The sequence below is a fragment of the Sparus aurata genome, chromosome 10 (assembly GCF_900880675.1).
Source record: "Sparus aurata chromosome 10, fSpaAur1.1, whole genome shotgun sequence".
NCBI lineage: Eukaryota > Metazoa > Chordata > Actinopteri > Spariformes > Sparidae > Sparus > Sparus aurata.
In genome coordinates this window covers 19,354,073-19,375,563 of record NC_044196.1, presented here as the reverse complement: position 1 = coordinate 19,375,563, position 21,491 = coordinate 19,354,073, and the positions used below count along the sequence as shown (strand labels likewise).

Sequence of the window (21,491 nt, the reverse complement as noted above, 5' to 3'; positions counted from 1 at the left end):
CTCAAAGGGACAGCAAGGAAAGGAAAGGAAAGGAAAGGAAGAGAAGAGCAGGAGGGGGGGGAGATGAGGAAGGGTTGGTGGGGGTAGAAAGAGAAGGGAAAAAAAGAAAACACCAGAGCTGAAAAAACAAAAACAGAACTGAGCTCACCAGCAAAGATTCCTCATCTCGTGTCAAAATGTTGCAAGGTCCGCGCTCCAATTACTTCTGTCAACTCCGCCAAACCCTCCCCACACCTCCCCGGTCCCCCTTTACACAAACAAGCCCGAAATTATTTTAATATCTGGGAGAGAGGTTTGCTGGACGGAGAAGCAAGAGGTCAAAGATTTGGGGCTTAGATGCACAATTAAGACGCATCACACACATGGACACTAACACACCCCGACCCAATCAGTGCACACGCACAGATGTCAGTGACACCTGACACGCTGGGGCGCTCAGAGGGCTTCCCACACACACACACACACACACACACACACACACACACACACACACACACACACACACACACACACACAGCTTTCCACTCTGCCACGCAATATTGGGCCGCACGCTCGGGTTAGACGGGACCTTTGTTATGAAAAGCAAGGGGCCCATTAGAGTGTGTGTGTGAGGGTGGGGGTGACGAGGAGGAGGAGGAGGAGGAGGAAGGCTGGAGGGATTTTGGTTTATCCATTTCATAATGGACTGGGAAATGTTTTATTTCTCACTTCACTGTGTGATGAGACAATTATTTTCCTGGATGAAAGCTGCAATTTGAGCCTCACGGCAACCCAAAATTACTCTCCATTGTTTATTCACTGTTTTCCAAAAATAATCATCGCCTGCGAGCGTAACCGAAGATGACAGAGGTGCAATCCTAGAATTCCAAACATTTGACGCCATTTAACTGATCCAACGCAATCTGATATCATTTACAAACCACATGGAGAAAATTATTTCTTTTCCTGAAATAAAGCCAGGAGAAAAGGGCACAGTACATTCACAAGCTGAGGTCTTTCTTTTTCTTTTTTTTTTGCAAGGATGTGCTGAAGTATCTCACTTTTCTTGTGTTTACATTTGATGACATAACCTTCCTCTGGGGTTGAAAGGAGCGCTGCACTGACCAGTGTCAGATAGAGACACAGCAGGGGGAGACTCAGCTCTGATCAATTATGTGGAGTCCGAACCTGCAGATGTCAGACCTGCAGGGCCGGCACATGACACCGGACACCTCTGATGATGTGACAAGACGTGCACGACTTGCAGGAAGGGTGACATCACAGATAAAACGAGAGACTCATATACACACTCGCGCATTTTTGCTGGACACGGCAGTATGCGTGCATATTGGCGTTAAAATGATGAGTCACTTCAAAAGAAATGAGTCAGCAACTGCAGCATTTTCAGGTATACCGTACAGTTGAGATACAGTCATTGTGTTTCCTCTACAACCCTTCAGAAGAGATTGAGAAGATTACCAGCACAGCTAGATATGATGGGAAATTGAAAATTATAATGTAGATGATAAAAAAAACAAAAAAAACAAACAGAAACGAAACATGAGGCCTAATGGATAAAGGTTGCCCTTTAAATGTTGATGGAATGACCAAATATGAAACCATTAGCTGCAACCACCTATAGTACCTGAAACAAAACTAAAACCAACAGGGATGGGTTGGGAATACCAAAAAATATCCCCAGCCACCACTGCCACAAAACACTTACAGAGGAAACATGGAGACGGGGAACATGGAAACATCTAAAACCTGCAGGTCAGGGTTCACTTCCCGAGTACCAGGACTGAAGAACACTTGGTTAACAGTTAATCAATTAGTTTATAAAATGTCCAAAAATTGCTCATCACAATTCCCCAGAGCCCAAAGTGATGTCTTGAAATTGCTTCTTTTTGTCCAACCAACAGTCCAAAACCTAAAAACTCTTGATTTACTAACATAGATGACAAAAACAAGAAGCAAATTCTTACATAACAAGAAGCTTGAACAAGCGAATATTTCACATTTTTGCTTGAATAAATCACTGACACAATTAATCAATTACCAACAAAAGGTGGCAGTTAATTTCTTTTCAACCAACTAACTGATTAATTTACTCATCTTTGCATCTTTAATAAAAACATCATGAAGTAAAAGGGAATAGAACAACATTTTTCTAATATCTCGGGGTCTAGACAATTAATTGATTAATCGAGACAATAAGCAACAGATTAATCAATAACAAAAATAACTGTGAATGGCAGCTTTAATTGATATTAACCGCAGATTTCCAGAACAATCCACTTACACATTCTCTCCCATTTAGTGTTCTGGTAATCACTGCCCTTCTGCTGTGTGTTGTGAAAACACAACTTTCTGCTTAAGTTCCGTTTCCAACGCCACCTCACAAACTCCAATTATCACCTCTTTAAATCAATCCCCCCCCAAAAAAAGAATAAAAGTCGAATCAACCACAATCCCCCAGCCTCTATAATTAATGTCATCTTTTATTCTCCGAGTAAATATTCAAAAACATTGCAGCATAGTTGTTCTATGACACCAGAATCTCACAGTGGTGTCGGGTAGGCTTCGTGCGACAGCTTTGGCTTGTGGTTAACACTGTTTCACTGCTCACCAAACCGTTCCAGACCACTGTGGCTGAGTTGGGGAGAGACCATTCCCCCCCGTCAAGACAGAAATGCCTCACCAGAAGATTAAGCTTTCACTTGCAGCCGTTCTAAACGCGCCGTCATCGGCAATGCCCTCTTAAGCGCGGCTGCCCACTTCACAGCCACCTCTGAATGACCTCTGAAATAGATAACAAAGATGCCCCAACATGTGGCAATGATCACATGAAACTGAATATCCTGGGATCAAATGATTAACCCAGTGGTGGGTCCGTCTTTACAAACTCATGTCATGGAGCCAAGCATTGTTCAAACCCACAGAATTTTATATTAAATTCTAGTGGGGAACCCAGCGTTTACAAAGATACCAAATATGTCGGACTGAATTTTGAGGGAAAGCGTGTAATATTTTCTTGAAATTCCTTCCAGTGTAATGTTGCATTGCAGCCATAAAAACCATGCCATCGATATTTATGAGACGATGACGTAAACCGTCAAAAAAAGAATGGGGAAATTCAGGGTGAAATCGTAACTTTAAAGGGACATTCACAAGAGGGGAAAAACACCCACCAGAAAGGGGAACAAATGACAATGACACATCCAATATGTAAAGCGCAGATGAGTGCAAATAAACCGAATAAGGCTGTTTCATGGAAAAATATGTAGCGGTGGCTCCTTGTCATCATCTAGACAGAACTGGCCATTCATTAGTGAGCATCTTGTATGCTTGTGCCAGACACATGACACAGCCACACCAGCATTTTCATGCACCATTCACTGCCATGCTCGAGTAGTAACCGGGTAGTTCAAAACCAATAGAAGTTCAGAGGAAAATGACAATTCAGTTGTCTGCTCACACCATGTTGGATGAAATGATGATGGATAGCCGGATTAAGTTTTGTAGTCTGCAAAACAACTTTCTGGGCTTTACTTTACAGCATGAGGAGGAGAAGATAATGAGTGAAATGTCATTTTGGGGTACATTTAACCTTTAAGGACAGTGTTAAAACAGAGAATGGACATCTGAAAAGTAGTCCGGCATAGTTTTTATGAGAAGAGATGCAGTAGGGGAATGATAACCGTAATGATGCTGAAGAAGCTGCCTGTAATCAATGACTTCATTATCTGCCTGTAAAGACAAGAATGTGATGCAATTGTTGTAACAACTGCGACAGGAGGGGGAAATATGAATAAACTAAAACTCATGGTAATTGCAGGGATAAGTGATGCTGAAGGGGATAAAAGGGAGGTCTGAGTAATTGCTCATCTCTTACACATACTGAAACGCACACAAGAGATAGAGATTAGGTCTCTTCCTGAGAGCTGAAAGGAAGCAGAAGTGAGAGAGACAGTGACCAGTGCACAGCCTGACTTCCTATGCGAGAGTAGCGTGCAGACACACAAGATGACACAAAAGTCAGACGTGTGCATAAATAAGAATTATAAATGTAGAGTGAGATTACTCATTAAAAACACTCCGACACAAACATATCTAGAGCTCGACACAGAAATACAGGGCAAACTGGGAAATCAATCCCCTTATTTCATCAGATTTCATCAGAGACAGGAAGTGAGTGTAATGGGCACCTCAATCTTGAACTGAAACACACACACACACACACACACACACACACACACACACACACAGATGTAATATGAAAAGTAGCACACGACAAGGGGCAGGCAATGACAATGCAACCACGCATCTACGCAAAGAAAAATAATTTTTCATCGGAAACGTTGGCAGTTTAGCCGCAAGCAGATTTGTGATGCAGATGGTGACTCTTTACCTGAACTAACGAGACACGTGCACAGTTAATCAGGCCATATATGCAACGTGCAGGAAATACTGGTGGAGAAGAGCTGAAACAATGCAACACAGGAGCAAACAACCACACAGAGAGAGTGTGACACAAAGTGGTGGACAAGGAGCAAATGACACAGGAAGTTAACCTCGGGTTTAGTTTCTGATGGCTTTTTTTTTTTTTTTTTTTTTTTTTAGGTGAAGAAAATGTGCGAAAGGGTATTCATCACTGAAAAACAAGACGAAGAAGAGGAGCTGACAGATGTATGAACGGAGGAAGGAGAGAAAAAGGTTAACATACAAGAGAAAACAAAAGAGGAAACGCTCGACAAGTGAGACAAAAATGTGCCAGACAGATTCATAAAAAGAGATACATATTCAACAGCAGGCGCTACAGGGGGTCGGGCAAGCATGCAAGTGTGTGTGTGTGTGTGAGAGAGAGAGAGGGGAGGGGCTAGGTTAAGCCAGGCTACAGATGCAGCCGAGCAGACAGGCATCTGTCCTGTACATCTGCCGCAGCGTCTACAGCAGAGTGGGGCTGTCACAGGACCCCCTGTGAACATACGCACTCAAAACACACCCGTGCACGCACACACACAGTGGAGGGGCACATTAAAACACGCGTGCGTGGCGAAATAGCTCAATTAACATGATCAGACTGCAATTAGTGTGCGCCCTCGTGAATCACAAAAGGTAGATTACACACGTTTGTGGTGTCAGGCTCCGGGTTAAGACATCAACAGTCAGCTGCACCAGGCTGCCGCTCACCCTCCACTTTAATCTACTCTCCATTTGTGAATGTATGAGTGGCGAACTAAAGAGAAGAGCCTGCACAATGTCTGATGTCTGATGTCTGACCTCCAGAAGGCCCTTGTGAGCCTATAAAACGCTGATAGGAAGTTGCCTTAAACAACAGGGCCGTGGAATAACTTGGCCCAGATCACTGCTCTGATGTTTTACTGCACAAAATACGTTATAAAACAAAGCGCAGTGCCAAAGAGAGATAAGTGTGCCTAAAAGCATCAACAGCCAATGAGAGAAACAATTAGATGTTTATACTTTAAATTTGGTGCAAACATAAGGGCAGAAGATTTCACGACAGTTAGAGGAGGAAATAAACATGCGAGGGCTGCAAATAACTATTTTTTTCATTGCTGATTAATCTGGCAGTCACACTTTTGATTAATCAATTAGTCATTTAGTCTATAAGATGTCTGATTTTGCCGTTAATGGGCAGGAAAGAAACCCGGAAATGTTCAGATTTTAGAGGTTGCAATCAGAATTTTGACTGAATTTTCTCAAAAAGAAATTTTTTTTAACAGATTAGAAAAACAGTTGCTGATTAATTCTAGAGTTGACCACTAACAGATATATTGTAGTCTTTTCACTCAAAATGAAAAAAAGAAAATTATTGAAAGTCAAAAGAATTTGAATGCAAGTGTGCAATTGCAGAGCGATTAATACCCTGTACCAAATTTGTCGTTATCAAGGTTTCATTTCAGTCCGAGTACGAACATTTTTGATATCTGAAAGGCTGTTTTCTATTGAGCGTTTCCATGTGAGGCGATGGATTCTGCAGAGCCGTTGTTTGGGTGAATAAGCCCTTGAAGGGGCGGCTCCCCTAACAGAAGAGGCAGCTTATCCCGCCTGTATGTTCATGTGTTGTGTCTGTTTGTGTGTGTCTGTCTGAATCTAAGATGTGTGTGTGTGTGTGCGTGCGTGCGTGCGTGCGTGTGTGTCAGTGTCAGTGTGTGTGTGTCATGTATTGCATTTCCAGTCGAGTAGCCTTCCTGACAGGGAGGCCCTGCAGGACCCACAGAGCTTTAGCTGCCCTAAAAAGCCCCTGCAGGACAGTGCACTGTTTTAGCTGCCTGACAGAAAACCATGGGGCTGCAAGAGGAGGGACAAGTGGGTGTGAGTGAACATGCAGACACGAGGACACTGAGCGAGATACAAAGAGACAAACACAAAGAACACGACACCGGGAGACACAAGGGTACAAAGACACAAACACACAGTGAAGTTTTTGTGTTTTAAGCCTTGAGGCTGCTGGGTAAGGACTGCTTTGTGCCCGTCATATTTCTGGCCATCGAAACCATCACACAAACGGACGGGCCAGCGCAAGCCAGCGGACTGGCAGCACATGAATGAAGAGGGGGACACATCAAAAAGGTGCTGGGGCCCCTTTTTTCCAAAACCATGCTCGGCTGTTCCAGGCACGACGCAACCCCTCATTTTCCCTGCTGAGCGCCACGCGCAAACGACGAGCACACACGCACACAAACACGCAGGCAAACCCATGCCCGTTCCCAGTAACAAAGAAATAAAACACCAACAAGCAAACAAGTGCGCGCGCACACACACACACACACACTCACACACACACACACACACACGCACACACACATCTCCAGAAGCAAACCACAACATCCATCAACGTTATGTGTTCACCCAAATGTTGCTCCAAATGACTTGGAACAAACATGAGAGGAGCAGAATAATCAAAAACTTGCAGCGCTGCCCGTCAGAGCTGCACACTGTACAGTGCATACAGAGTGCAAGTTTAGACTACAAGTCCTCAGTAAAGGTGAATTATTGCTTCTCCGTCTTGTTTCTCTGCAGACAATGGGGTTCATTTCAACATAAGTGTATTGAGGAATGTCCCAGGGGACTTGAGAGTGACAAACTCAAGAGATCTGACTAATAAACAATCAACAGCAGAGCAGGGGTGATGTAATACAGCAGGAGTCAACAGTTAACAGCTGTCCAGCGGTGAAAGTATGTACAATCAGGCCAGCAGTGCCGAGTAAAACTACACATGCAGTGTTGTGGCTTTGCCAAATTAATGTGCTATTGTTGTGGAAACAATATGCAGCCAATCAGCACTGTACTTATTCACCAACTTAAATCATCAGTGTTGGAAATAGTCACTAGCTCCTCAGAGCCAAAATTATGGATTTTATGAAGTAATTTGTTTTGAGTACTGGCATTCTAACTTTAATGTAGCATAATGTAGCTTCACCCAATAATGTATTCTCATTTGATTTCTAAACACATTATGTAAATGACTGTTTAAATGAATATGTGGTTGGTGTTTGTTAAAAATATTTGCACACATTTTTTAATCTGATCTTTTTATCTCTAAATATCAGGTGCACTGGTGCGACCAATGAAAATGTTTAGTCACACTTGATAGATATTTCGGCATATGTGCAACCGAAACAGTCGCATCCTGGAGCCTTCGCACAGCTGGAAAAATCTCTGTTAAATTATTTTGGTGAGTTACAGGCAAGAACTAATTCCTCGTATTTAAATGGAGGTTTACACTGAGACTCGTGGACTCATTTCAGAGTAAGAAAACACTCAAAATTGAGTATAATTTAATCTGTAAGGTTTAACGTTTTTACCTAAAAATACTGTGTGTATCTGAAATGAGATGCAATTTCTTTTAGGCAACATTTGAATCATTTTACTAACAAGAAACCCTCCACAAACAGGAAGACATACAAATACCACTATGACAATACAACAAGGTCTTAAGGAAAGAATGCGTTGTGTGTGTGTGTGTGTGTGTGTGTGTGTGTGTGTGTGTATTAATGCACTCACCTTGTTAGGCGCTGTGGCTGAGGGCGCTCCCCGAACTTCCTGCAAAGACACAGAGTGAGAAGAAAACATGAGTGGGCTGGCTATCAACCACAAAAACACACAGAGTAAACACAGCATTACACAATGGTGCACCTACACGCACGCGCACACGCACGCACACACACACACACACACACACACGCCGCTGTGGCCTTGACAGCATGCAGCAGCTCTGTGCTCAAACAAAGCCAAGTGACAGGACGTGTCTGTGGATGTTTTCGTGTGTTCATGAAAGCAGGCAGGTGATAGCAGGTGTACAGACACTGAGGTCTACACGATCTAACTCATGTTGATGGCATGTCAAAACAGGTTGTGCATCATCAGAAAAAAACCCACTTCTGTTTCAGATGTCATTGAGCATGTTTAGACACCATTTTTATCATATTGCAGAATAAAATTAATTCCTTGATGGCAAACTCAACAATAAGGGCTGGAAGGCTTGAGACGCTGAGCACTCAGGGGATGACTAGTTATCCAAGTCGTCAGCTTTGAACATCTAATAGATGTGGTGCTGATACAGACCTCAATGTGGGACAACAAAGCATTAAATGCATCGAGCGTACAAAGCTAATAAAAGCAACCCGATAACAACCGCAAAAGCTCTCTGACTTCATCTCTGACACTGCTTTCAGTTCAGTGGTGCACAGTAGCTGATGGCAGATTTTACTTGGTCCGAGGCAACATGCAGCATTTTGAAAACTAAATGCCGCTGGGATTGCAACAGGGTAAATGCTTCTGTATTTCTAAAAAGATATGAGATACCGCGCTCACTTTATCTCTTCACAGTGATCTCAAGATGGAGAGAGTGGTGGAAAATCTGACTTCAACAAGAAGACAGATTCGTTCAAATGAGTGTGCAAATTCAGCTTGATGTGTGTCAAAAATTGTGAAAATGAAAATGTTTGAAAATCATTCTTACAAGCTAATTTTTTACTCATTGATTCCAGACCAAAGAAACGAGACGGCAAAAACAAGCAGCACCTCTTTTAACATTAGCGGCAAAACAAGTTATTTAATTTTTGGTTTCTCCATCAGTCCTTTGCCTCTTTTTGGTACAGCCGGCGCATCGTCTCCGTCCTTCGAAAAACGATTTGGATGTCAAACACCACGGCAATGGTACAGGCTTTCTAGCATTTGGGTCAGCCCTCAGGCAAATACTTCCAATTAATGGAAATTGTTGTCAAAATATTAGAAGATGGAAACTAACATAGGTTTTCTTTTTCTCTCCTGCCCATAAAGACGCTGTGGAAACTATCGTTTAGGCTTTTTTTTTTAAAAAAAAAGTCCTGCTGCCTGTCCAAGGCATGACACACAGGAAACTCAGATCAACTTTCCGCTGAGTATTTCAATCATATTTTGACAGTCAGTTAAAATGCCACGGGTTGCGTAGCAGCGACGAGCCCCCTGACACGCTTCAAAATGCAAAGAAAAGCGGAGGGTGATCCCTGTCATCTAAAACTGAGAGGATGACACATGAGTGACAACTTATTTAACTCTTCAAGCATTTCTACATTTCCCTGGCGTCGCCTCTCCAGTGATTAATCATTCATTTTCACTATCATGACAGCATCATATAACTTTGCTCACTATAAAGATACTGTCCTAAAGTTCAGCGAAGTGTAACTGAGTCATACCTGAAAGCTCCAAGTCATAGATTGCATGTAAAAGGAAACCACTGCAAGCACCACAAAAAGGCCGTCAACGTAACATATCGGTGCCGGGGATGACTGTTTTCTGGTCAACTTCTTGGGGTTGTTGGTAAAGCAGTGACGTGCACGACCTGTACTCTGAACTTTTTCATGAGTAATCACAGATCGATAAGAAGTGCAAACGCTTTAATTTTGCTTGTTTTTTCTCCTGCTTCTCCCTCAGAGCATACATCTGAATTGTCAAGCAGTTTCACTTCTTTGTTTAATTAATATGCAAACTGACTAAAGTGGCAATTTTAACAGAGAAAAAAGAAAAACTATAATAAAAAGATGCAGATAATGGCCACAAGAGTCAAAGGTTAAAAAGAGTGGAGCAGAACCATTGACTTCCTTTTGATTCACCTGAGGGTATTAACGCCTCACACGTTTGTCATTAGCTGTCAGCCAGTACAAAGCTCCGCGTTCAGCCAAATAATCACAGCCTTATTAGTCTCATAAAGTAAAAATACAGGCTGCGTCTTGGCACGTGCAGAGGCTGGATTCACTAGTGTGAGTTCCACCTGGAGAGCTTTGGCACTGTGTCAGTTATTGACACGCTGGCTACCGCCTTCAGCCAGTATCATCCATAGAGAGAGCTCCAAGAGCATCCCAATACCATTTACCTCTGGAAATACTGCAGCTAAAGCAAACATCCGAAAAAAGAAAAAACACACCTAGAACATGTAGACTAACATCTGTTTAACGAGACATCACGCTTAAATTATTCATATACAGATAGTAGACTTAGTAGACTAAACATGCCTCCTGTTAATATTTTCACATTGTTCTCTGTTATTTTGTTGACTGGTCAGGCGTCAAATGCATCAATTTAGCTTGACTGTACGCCTCATTTGCAATCTAAAAATGTGAGTGTAAAAAAAAAAAAAAAAAAAAAAATTCGTATTGGTACACAGTGTGCAGGAAATGGAGCCAGGAAAATAGTGCCTTGTTTTCTATTTACTGAACCGAGAACAATGAGAAGAACACCCACACGCTGTCTCGCTTACACTTAAAATATTTATTTATACAACATTTCGGTCTGTTTGGCCTTCATTAGGTCAGAGCGGGAATCAAATCTGAATTAGAACGTGGCACCAAGAAACAGAAGCAAAACATATTATAAAGAACTGCAGCAAACAATTCGACTGTTAATAATACACGCGATAACGTCGTCTGAGTAATCCAGTCAAGATGTTCGGCCTTGTGCAGTTTTTGTTTGTGAGTTCATCTGGTTGCCTTATAACTAAAGATCGACTTAATACTGTTAGCATGAATTTCTTAAGCTGTGATATTTGTGTAGTGAAAATCTGATATTACATCAGCCCTAATCTAACTGTATATTTACATCAGGACTGTCATGAAAAAGGCGGTTGCTGACAAGTGTTTTGTATTGAAACTACAGAGGACGGCGGGGACATGAAACGTTAAAGGATGGATCTACTTGCAAACTTTCCTAACTCAAGAATCTAACATTCAAACGCACAGATTGATCAATGTACAAAAGTGTGTGTATAGTACGAACTTTAGTGGTTGTGACACTGAAGTCATGTGGCAATAGTGTAGTTTGTTTATAGTGTCAGGGTTCTCCCCAGACGGTGGAACAGCGGCGCTGCGCCGCTATACCGCTAGGTAAGCGCCGCTATACTTCGCGCGTGACGGTGACGTCCGTCCGTCCATCCGTCCGTCCGTCCGTCCCCCGGTTGACGGCTAGGAGCTCCCGGCTGACGGCGATGAGCGTCCGTCCGTCCCCCGGCTGACGGAGTTGATGACCGTCTGTCCGTCCGTGTCTCCCCCCCCCCACCGGACTGACGTTGACGAGCGTTCGCACCCCCCCCCCCCCGGACAGACGGTGCGCCGCTACACTAATAATTTCTGGGGAGAACCCTGAGTGTAATGTTAGCCGTTTACTTTCAGGATGCAGAGACAACAAGAAAAGGTGAACACCGGCAGACTTGAGCTCTCGCCCATCAGCTTCCACAGGCTCGATGGATGCAAACTTTCTTGGTGAGCTGAAGGCCAACTCACTGATCTTAAGTCCTCTTGCAGCAACTAAAAGGCAGCCTCCACTGGCACCTACTGCTCCAGCTTGTCCCAGACAAGACGTATAAATTTGGGTTCACCGCCTGACTGCTTAAATGTATTATATTGTGGTATCAATAATGATAAAAAAAAAATAATGATCACAAAAGAACTGGACTCAATCAACATGCAGCTCGCTGACTGTGCTACAGCTGCGAGTGTGAGGAATATCATATGCCAAGTTCGTTGCCTGTGATCTGTGAAGAAGGGCCTCGTGGAAATATATTAAAGAAATATTTACTGTATCAACAAAGAAAATTGGTTAAAGTAAGTTATTTTGTGTTTTTTTCTATGAAGCTGATGTGGATTGCAGATGCTCAGAGGCTGATGGTGCGTATTTCCAGCGATACTATTTCACGGAATAAAACCCTCATGTGTATTCATGTCATGTCATCCTTTTGGTCCCAATGAATTCTTATTTCTACATTTGAATAAATGCTTCACAGGTTCTGTTTTATTCTATTATGCCTTATTCTTAACCATATATAAGCTCAAGCTAACATTTTCATGCAATGCACATGCGCTGCTGCAGGCTGGTTGTGTGCGACAGCACCCAACAAAAACGGCCCATGTCAAAAATCATGGGCAGCAGAATTATTTCTGTTTCTGTTGACGTCAGACGGCAATGTGGGCAAACAGTAACCGTTTGCACTCCTGGCGCCAACAATATTCATTAATTCCGCCACTGCACGGACCCTAATGCGTATTTATAGCAACAAGTATTTTGCTTGCGATAACAGCAGTGAGCAAGCAAGCTAAGGTTAGCCAGCTAGCTATAGTTCCATGCAGCTCAACGCTGTATAACTGTGACAGTTGTACAAAGTATGCTGTTAGCCTGAAAAAGAACTTACAGTCCATTAATTGTGAATAATAGACAATGCATCTGTAACTGATGTATTTACCATTATACATAATATAGCTACAGATAAACTGTGATGTTTAAGGTTAACTAGAGTTTCTTCGCTGTTCTCTGCTACTAGCTAAGGAAGGAAAAGTTATATCTTGTTGTCATGTAATAACCTTGTTATGTATTCATAAAAATGTTAAATTCTATGCCCTCCCAGTTTCGTGGCTAAACTAATTTCCAGAGCTTGTGACAAACACACTGAGGTCAAAGTCCCCACAGCGTTCCATCAGCCTCTTGATGCAGCAACAGCAAACAATGGCAGCGCAAGTCACTGCAGATACGCGACAAACTGTTCCTAAGCAGCACTACAATGCCAATGCACATACTGTAGGTTTGTAGTAAAGTTAAAACGCTGCAACTGGCCTTTTGTTTCCTTTAATAGCTCACTGACTACATGGAAACATTTTGAGTGCCTTCCTTTTTATGGCAATGCACCACTTTTCAGGGGTAACAAACATTGACCTATCAACATCCGTCTATTGATGCACTACAATAACACGCAGATAAAGGCACATGGCTGGCATAAAGAGGATGCATGCAGCACATGGAGGTGACTGTACGGAGGGGTGTGTGTCAAGAGGAGTGTGTGTGTGTGAGTCAGTCTTTCTCCTTGGGTAGGATGTGGTAGCGTTGCATGCTGCTGATAAGTGTGTCAATACACCTTACATGCCATCTATAAACACACCGATGGTGTGTCGCGCGGTTGGTGAGGAGTTTTGGCACGCAAGCATGGTGCGAAATTGAAAAAAGAGGCACGCAAACACAAACAGAGGGATGAAAATAGCAATAAAAAAAGCAAGGGAGAAGAGGCAGAGAGGGGATAAAGGGCAGGAGAAAGCGAGAAAAAAACTGAAAGCATGATTGGTGCAAGAGCCAGAAGGAGGGAGTGGAGGTGGAATAATTATAAAGGAGGGCAATCAATAAGGTTCCCACAGCGAAACACTGATGCCTCAACTGGCTAATGGATTCCAGACGGCTCTCTTCTCCCTCCCATCCTCTCTCCCCATCCTCTCTCCCCCCCCTCTTCTTAACCTCACCCCTGCCACTGCAAAGACGGAGCGATGAAGGAGAGGATACTGCGGGGAGTGTGGGGTGAGATTAAAGGCGAGGCAAGAAGAAGCGAATACGTTGTGGAGAGAGGGAGAATGGGATCCACGCCGAGCTGAAGTGGAAGGATTTGGTGGATATAGAGAGAGAAAAGGAAGGTGAAATAGGGGAGAGAGGGCGCAAGAAACTCGAATCAGTCGAGGCTGCTTTCACACGCTACTTTTTGAAGATTTTGTAACATCGATCATGAAAATTAAAGCCTGATGAAAGTAAAGTATGCATGCATCAAAATCTGCATCCTAATCTCTAAAAAGCTTCAAGTACTTTGATGTGATTCTAGGAAACTACTGCAGACATTAAGGCCGGTTTTACTGCGAAGGAGCAATGTGTAAAAAGAGAGGCGAAGTCGGTCAGATGTGTTAAAGTGTTGGGTTTGCAAGTTCTGTGAAAAACCGCCGCTTCGCGTCACCTCCACGCGCTCACTTCGACGCATTCACTTGAGACACAAATACCAACAAGACAAAGGAGACCAAACACAGGAAACCGCAAAAGGTAGAGTTGCAGAAAGAAAAAAAAAAGGCATGCTGACTGTTGCATCTGCAGTTTATGAAGGGTAGGCCTTAGTATGAAATGACATGCATTGTAGCAAAGTTCAAGAAAGTTCAGGCACATGAAAGTGTCAAATCTGACTTATATCAATTGTAATGAGCCGCATAAAAGCCAAAAGAGGCATTTAGTTGCAGATTGACTTAAAGCCTTCTTGTCCATTGAAGCAAGATAGTCACTTTCAAATGTGTTCAATGTTCAAACTCATATGGCCTACTTCTGTTCTATAATTTTGTTTACACATTTGAATCCCACTTTGTGAGGCACAGAGGGCTCCATCTCTGCGAGTGCGACACACGCAGCTATTTAACAAGCGCTCACACCCAAAATTTGTCTCATCTTTTTCCTTTGCGAATAATACCCCTTGACGCGAGCTGCATTACCGAATGCAGCCAACCTTGAGGACGAAAAGTGACTATTACTATGCCTCTGACACACACGCAGACACTCAAGTGAAGCCGGAGGTCAATGGAGGAAAAGGAAGCGGTGTTAGATGAGTTTTGTCTGATTTGCTCTCCATCCGTTATCACCACTCTCCCTTCCCTCCTCCTCACCTCCTGCTTACTATCACCGATTCCGCAGGATACAACGAGGGTGACAAACACTGCAGTCGAGCTGCAGTGGTGACAAATCAAGCGACGGGACGGGATTCACTACAATACCACAGCATACAGAGGGTTATACTAGCAGGAAAATAGTAACACAAACGCGTGATTTCTGCTGAAACCAGGTCTCATTTATCAATTAAGTACCTATGGGGACAAGGAAAAGAAGCCAAAGCATTAAATTTGAGACCAAAAAAGCAAAATACAGAACCAATAGAAACTTCTTCGTTCAACATTGCCTCCAGCTGCACTATTTCAGGCGTATTTCAGCAGTATATGATGTGAAACTGATGTACTGGCTGCACTTCTGCCATTGAAAAAAATCATCCACCAAAAAAAGAATATGAGGAAGCAATCATTTTAAAGTCAAGTATGACCACTTTGCAGATTAATCTTCGACAACAGTACTGGAGTTTGTTGGTGGTTTTGTTAAAAACAGAGCCTACAAAAGTCTAAACCTGAACAAAAAGACTATACTAACTATACTGAGAAAATATGGTTATACCAGCATCACTGCTTCCAAATCAAATAAGAGTTATTTTAATATCAACGGCACACTATAAAGAGCTTTAGTTGTGTAGAGAGAAGTGCTGCTTTTCAAGCCTTGTAAACCACCAAGCTCATGTCCCACACACTCCTCGTCCCTTCCAGGCCTGTTTATGGAGCCTCAAATAGGCCCTTTTCACTTTGCCGATATCCCATTAGGAACACGATAGGCCCATTAAACAGCAGGTAGCTTACCCTGGCATGGTTACTCATGGGTGAGTGTGCCAAGGCCAGCCGAGTGGTATGAGATGAGACAAACTGTTGTTCCATTTACAGTGGAAGAGGATGTCCTGACTCGGGGCTTTCACTGGGAAGTGAGAGTGATGTCACTGTTGGCTCACAGGGTGTCGAGCCTGTGTCTATCAAGTACTTGGAGGGCATTAACTTTGGTAAATATCAAAGCAGGACAAACGTTTGGATTAAACTGCACTGAGCCAGAAAAAAGAAGGCTGGTGCTTAATGCTAACTTTTTTTCTGATATACCAGTAAGAAAGTCAAAATAAAATGAATACCAATTATAATGACAATCAATGTTTCGCTTCAGTCATTTTTCATGCGAAAAGTTAGTTGTTCCTGCTTCTTAAAGTGAAACTCTCGCCAAAAAGAAACAAAGTCTTTCTTTGTGATTGAATATGAGTCAAACCTTCCTGTAAATGCATAATTACGACGAAATTATTACGAGTGCAACCTAACAGGAAGGAGGTCCACCATTACTCTCCTGCCTGTTAGGTCGCACTCGGGGATCGACACTTTTTGTCTGCCATGATGGCGACGCGCCGGAGATCCAGCTCCTACGATCTCTTTAGTAAACTCTGCGTACACAAACAATGCTCATGTTCATGTGTAGAGTCCCTGGTGATACTACAAGCAAAGTTTCATGTTGTGTCGAGCCTGCTTACCGTTTTAAAAATAGCGATTTTCATGCTAGCGTGCCAGTGCCCCATGCACTCCACTGAAAATTGGCTTTCCCAAAAACGAAACTACGGTTAATCTTAAAAGTGCCTCTTTCGTCGTAATTATGCATTTACACGAAAGTTTGACTCATATTCAATCACAAATAAAGCCTCGGTTGCTTTTTGGCGAGAGTTTCACTTTAAAAATAAGGATTTGCTGCATTTCTTTGTTATCTTTAGTAAATGAAAAGTCTTTTGGTTTTGGACTGTTGGCTAGACCAAAGAAGAGAAAAGAACAGCACTTCGGGCTCTGAGAAGTGTCTTTTGGACAGTTTGTGAACTAAATTAAATCGTAAAAATATAACTGATAATGAAAATAAACCCTAGTTGCAGCCCTAATGCTAACACCAGACAGTCAGATTTCATTGTGACCCTATTTCGTAAACAATTCTGGTTTCAAATAGAGCTGCAACAACAAGTCGATTCATCTAACCATTTTGATGATTATTTCACTAATTTTCCAAGCAACAATGCACAACACGAACACATTTGCTAGTTACAGCTTTGTAACTAGCAAAATTATGCTTTTGTTTGTACTTTACTTTTAAAACAGGTGTCATATAATTTAGTTGTGGGAAACTAACATTAATTTTCACTATTTTCTGACATTTAACAAACAAAACATGTGTAGCATAGAATATTACATTGCCCCTTTATAGAGAGAAAATCTGAGGTATTTAAAAAAGAAAAAAATACAGTGACAGTTATCAGCAAGCTCATACTCTAAAAATCGCATTTTTATATGTAAATTCTACCATTATTTTTTAAATGTAGAGGTAAGCCGCTTAATCAGATAACTACAGTTATCAGCAAACTTGGCTCTGATCATGGCTGCCACTCTAGCAGGGATGTACCCAACTGATTTCATCTATTAATACTGGCCAATAAAAATTCCCCTTTTGCTCCTTCTCCAGTCACCAGGCAGGTTTCCTGTGATACAATTAATTTTATGTTGGTCAGACAATACTGGCAAATTTTTGTTTAACCTTCTCATTAAATGTCTAACTGTACAACAACTTAATGTACCAGTTGTATGAAGACCGAAAGATACCACTGTAAAGGAAAGAAGGTAAATTGTAACTGGATTTCTGTTCCATTTAATCTGAAGGACGATGGCTGGCAGAGGCACATTGCTTTGCTTCATCTGTTGGCTTGACTGGCTTGTGACTGACAGAATGAGGGTCCTCACAACTGAACCACAGAGAGCACTCACTATTGGTTAAAACTTTTTAGACAGACAAAAATCAGAGAAGTAGAACATGGAAGTATCGCAGACTCACCCCCGTCATGTCACCTGCTTGTTTGCTTGAGCGCACACATTAATCTGACCGTGACACGAAGGGAACATCCTTCATGGTGTAAAAGTTTACAGCCTGAGATTTCCAGTCTGATGCAACTTTGCAAAGCGAGATTGTCAGCTTCTCTTTTACAGTGATGGATTACGTTCGCCAACCAAATTGTTGTCTGCGCTGGTTGGAACTACACTGTAGCCTGAGAGCCATGGGAAAATTGATAAAAGCGCTTCCGCCCTGCCAACAACAATATTCTGAGGGAAAATAAAAAGCTTGTAAGGTTTTTGGAAGTATGCAGGCTTTAAAATGTTAAGAATAAAACAGAATATTGTCTTTCAGGAGATTCCTACTCCTGCATACCAGTCCAAAAATATGACAGCTAGCATTTAATAAACTAACACAACTGGCAATATTGAAAAACCTACTGCAGATTGGCAATTCTGCTTACTTTATTCCCAATATACATTTTCTATCGTTTTGGCTTCTTTAGAATACATACACAGATTGCGACACATACGCAGAGGCTGACAATCAGACTGACACTTTAATTTCTCAGAGGCTAAACACACCAGCAGTCGGAGGGTGACAGACCGTATTTTTGTGGTAGCTTATTAAAACCCCACACCTCTAACCAGCAGCAGGCACGACTCGAAGGCGCAGAGTGAAACTCCATACCAAACCTCCCCTCAGGCCTCGTTCACAGAGCACACACGCAACCACAAACTCATAGTGAGCATCTCTGGGAAGGAAAAAAAATATATTTGTCAAATCTGGACCAGAGGCCGGCTGACAGTAAGCGGCAGACATCCAGTCATCTAGAAATGAGATGGGAGTTATCGAAGTCAAAAGGGGGTTAGATTTTTATCTACAGTTTATCAGGATTTACAAACATTCTCCTTTTCAAAGTCGTGTATCTTCATTTGATATGAAGGTTTTGGCCGGTGGTTACACTTGTTAATAGTGGCCAGCAATAAGACAACCACAATTACTGTGTGGATAAAGATTCTACTTCACAACAAAACATGTGAATTTAAAACCTCAAAAACAATTACTTTTTCCATACTGTGCCCGATTTTGTTGAGCTGCACCGCAACCTTGTTTTAGACTGAAAAGTCACAACATGTCAGCGTTACGAAATATTCTAACAATATAAAGATACAAATAAAATGCAGCTTTTTCAAAAGAATCTGATAAATGTTTTAAAAGTCAACTAAATCTTACTTTGGTTTGTTTTACAGCATTCTTGAGGTGCCAACATCAACTCTGCAATATATGTTGGCTAATGCAATAAAGTGTTTTAGTTTAATAAAATCCTTAGTTAAAGTATTAGCATTCAAAGTACAATTTTTCCAAAGTTTTACAATCAAACTGTACTCAGCTGAAGTACGACTTATTTACTGTAAACCCGCTGTCAAATCAAAACAGCTTCACGTTGGTCTGAACAGAAATTCTCAGTTTCAGTCCTGCACTGTTAGCTATTGAGTTAGCTTTGTTAGCTCCCTCAGCCAAACACACTGCAGGAACTACTAACGCCGACAGCTAACAAGCTCTCCACGCGATTTCAACCCATATTTGATGTTAGAGTGTTATATCCGGGAAAACAGGGTTTGTCCCTGTGTCGAAAGTGCGTATAATGCCTACTCTAAAGATTTCACTTTGTCATATTTTACTTTGGTATTGCGCTGAGTAGCCAGGCAATGATAGTAACTATGGCAACAACATGAGAAGACACGCTCAGTTGTTGTCAGCACTTCAGTTCAGTTATTTGCTAAGCAACAGCCATGCATACACACTTGCAGAACTAAAACAGGATGCCATTAGTCTTGAGACCTGCAGTTTCCATTTTGTTGCTTTAAAATGTTCCAACTAACAAATGACTGACATTAAACAATTTTAGACGGATCCCCTAGTCATCTTTACCTAAAAAAAAAAAAATACTGCTGCCCACTTAAACTACAACCTGAAATTGAAAAGGCAGAACTTACTTCATTTCTTGTGCAGAAAATAATACGTGTGATTGACTATTTATCTTACACACCGTAAAAACAGCTGCAGACTGCCGAATATGGCATATCTTATTTTCCACAAGCTACTTAAAGCATATACTGACGGCCCTGGTTAAAAGCCGTCACGTTGATGATCTAAAACATTAGATATTTTATGGATGAAAGACTGTGAGAATGTGACTCCTGAAATTGGAATTCAATTTGTGTTGCCACAGGAGACTAAAAATGAACACCAAATCTAGCTCTTAGTTTCATTGATAAATCACTTTTTCAGAAGTCTCCCTCACTTATATATACAATCTACAGAGCACAGATAGATTGAATAAATAATAATAGAATAAAATTAACCTGAGTAGAGCACGGAGGGAAAACCCAGGGGTTCTCGCATCGCTCTTTGACAGGTAGTTTGACATATGAGGTATTGGTGACAGAGTGGGGTGGCAGTTGCTATGAATAGAGCAGCGACCACCCACCTCCACATGCTAACACACAAACACGCATTAACACACGTCAACACATGCACACGCAACGGGGGGTTGATTGAGAGAGTGTGAACCCAGCCTGCCGTTCATACGGGGATGTGTTTGACAGCTATGACTGACAGTCCAAACAGTGCGGAGGAAAAAAACACACATCAACACCCGAAGGCTCAGAAGAGACCGAAATACACACCCTGACATGTCCTCAGCACTGTGTGTCAGACTTCTCAAGAGACACATGCTCTTATGCAAAAAGCGCACGGATACACATACAGTTTTTGCTCTGTTGCTCAGGCATGTACCTGATACATCTCTAATAAATCAAAACAGGAGGAGTTCAGTTTTCTGGGTCTCACAAACTTTTCTGTGGTAACAACAACATGACTAGATTAATGTTCTCAGACAAGATCAGCCTTGAGAATTAATATTTTGAAGGTCAGCCAAGTTTTATCACCAATATTTTATTATTGTTTTTCGGCTAAAAGTTAAAATATGTCTTTTTTTATTACCAGAAACTGTTTATTGTTTATTATTTATTCCGAAGGGAAAAATGCACAATACACGTATTGTACCAAAGCTACTTTTCATCTGTAACCCTGGGCAGATGTTCCAGAGGAAAAGGATCAGTTGTGGTATATTAAACTCTTACACTACATAAATTAAATGCACCAAAATAACATCACATGAAAAACTAAGGAAAGAAACAATTACCCTGAGACAAACATCTGAAAAACAATGCTACATTCTCACGAGGGATCTCACCATCAGCAATCCCCAAATCATTAAACACGGATTACAAAGGAAATTGTTTCCAGGGGACAAAAAGGCACAAATATGAATGTAAGAAATATGACTGTGAAATCAATTGATCATAGTAGAACCCAGTTAACCTGCACTACAGATGACACTGCTGAAGGCTCTTATCCAAACTGATGTGCAGTGACTGCGCTTTTCTGTGTTGCTCAAGAATGTTTGACTTCTAGTGAATAGCCTGGGTGTTAGTAACTGGTTTGCGAAATGCTCTTGTTCTTGCAGCAACAGTAAAATGCTCCCCATGTAAGACTGCAAAATATATGGTAGAGCAAAGGAAATTCGGGTCAGAGCGAGATAACAATCTATGCATCACACGGAGTTGACAAGAATCAAAAACTACAGAGTTCTTTGGAATCTACTCAAAAATGTAAATTAATTTGTTTCGCAAGATAAACAAATGATTTCCTTTCAAAGATTAGAT

At 41.8% G+C, this 21,491-nt stretch overlaps 1 protein-coding gene across 1 annotated transcript in view; it reads right to left on the bottom strand.

Moving 5' to 3' along the window:
* The window catches only part of rbpjb (recombination signal binding protein for immunoglobulin kappa J region b), a 49,318-nt gene that overhangs the window by 7,832 nt on the left and 19,995 nt on the right, over window positions 1–21,491 (bottom strand). Inside the window, exon 2 of the mRNA XM_030431504.1 lies at window positions 8,011–8,049. Coding sequence (XP_030287364.1) covers window positions 8,011–8,049 — 39 coding nt within the window. The remainder of the gene's footprint in view (window positions 1–8,010; window positions 8,050–21,491) is intronic.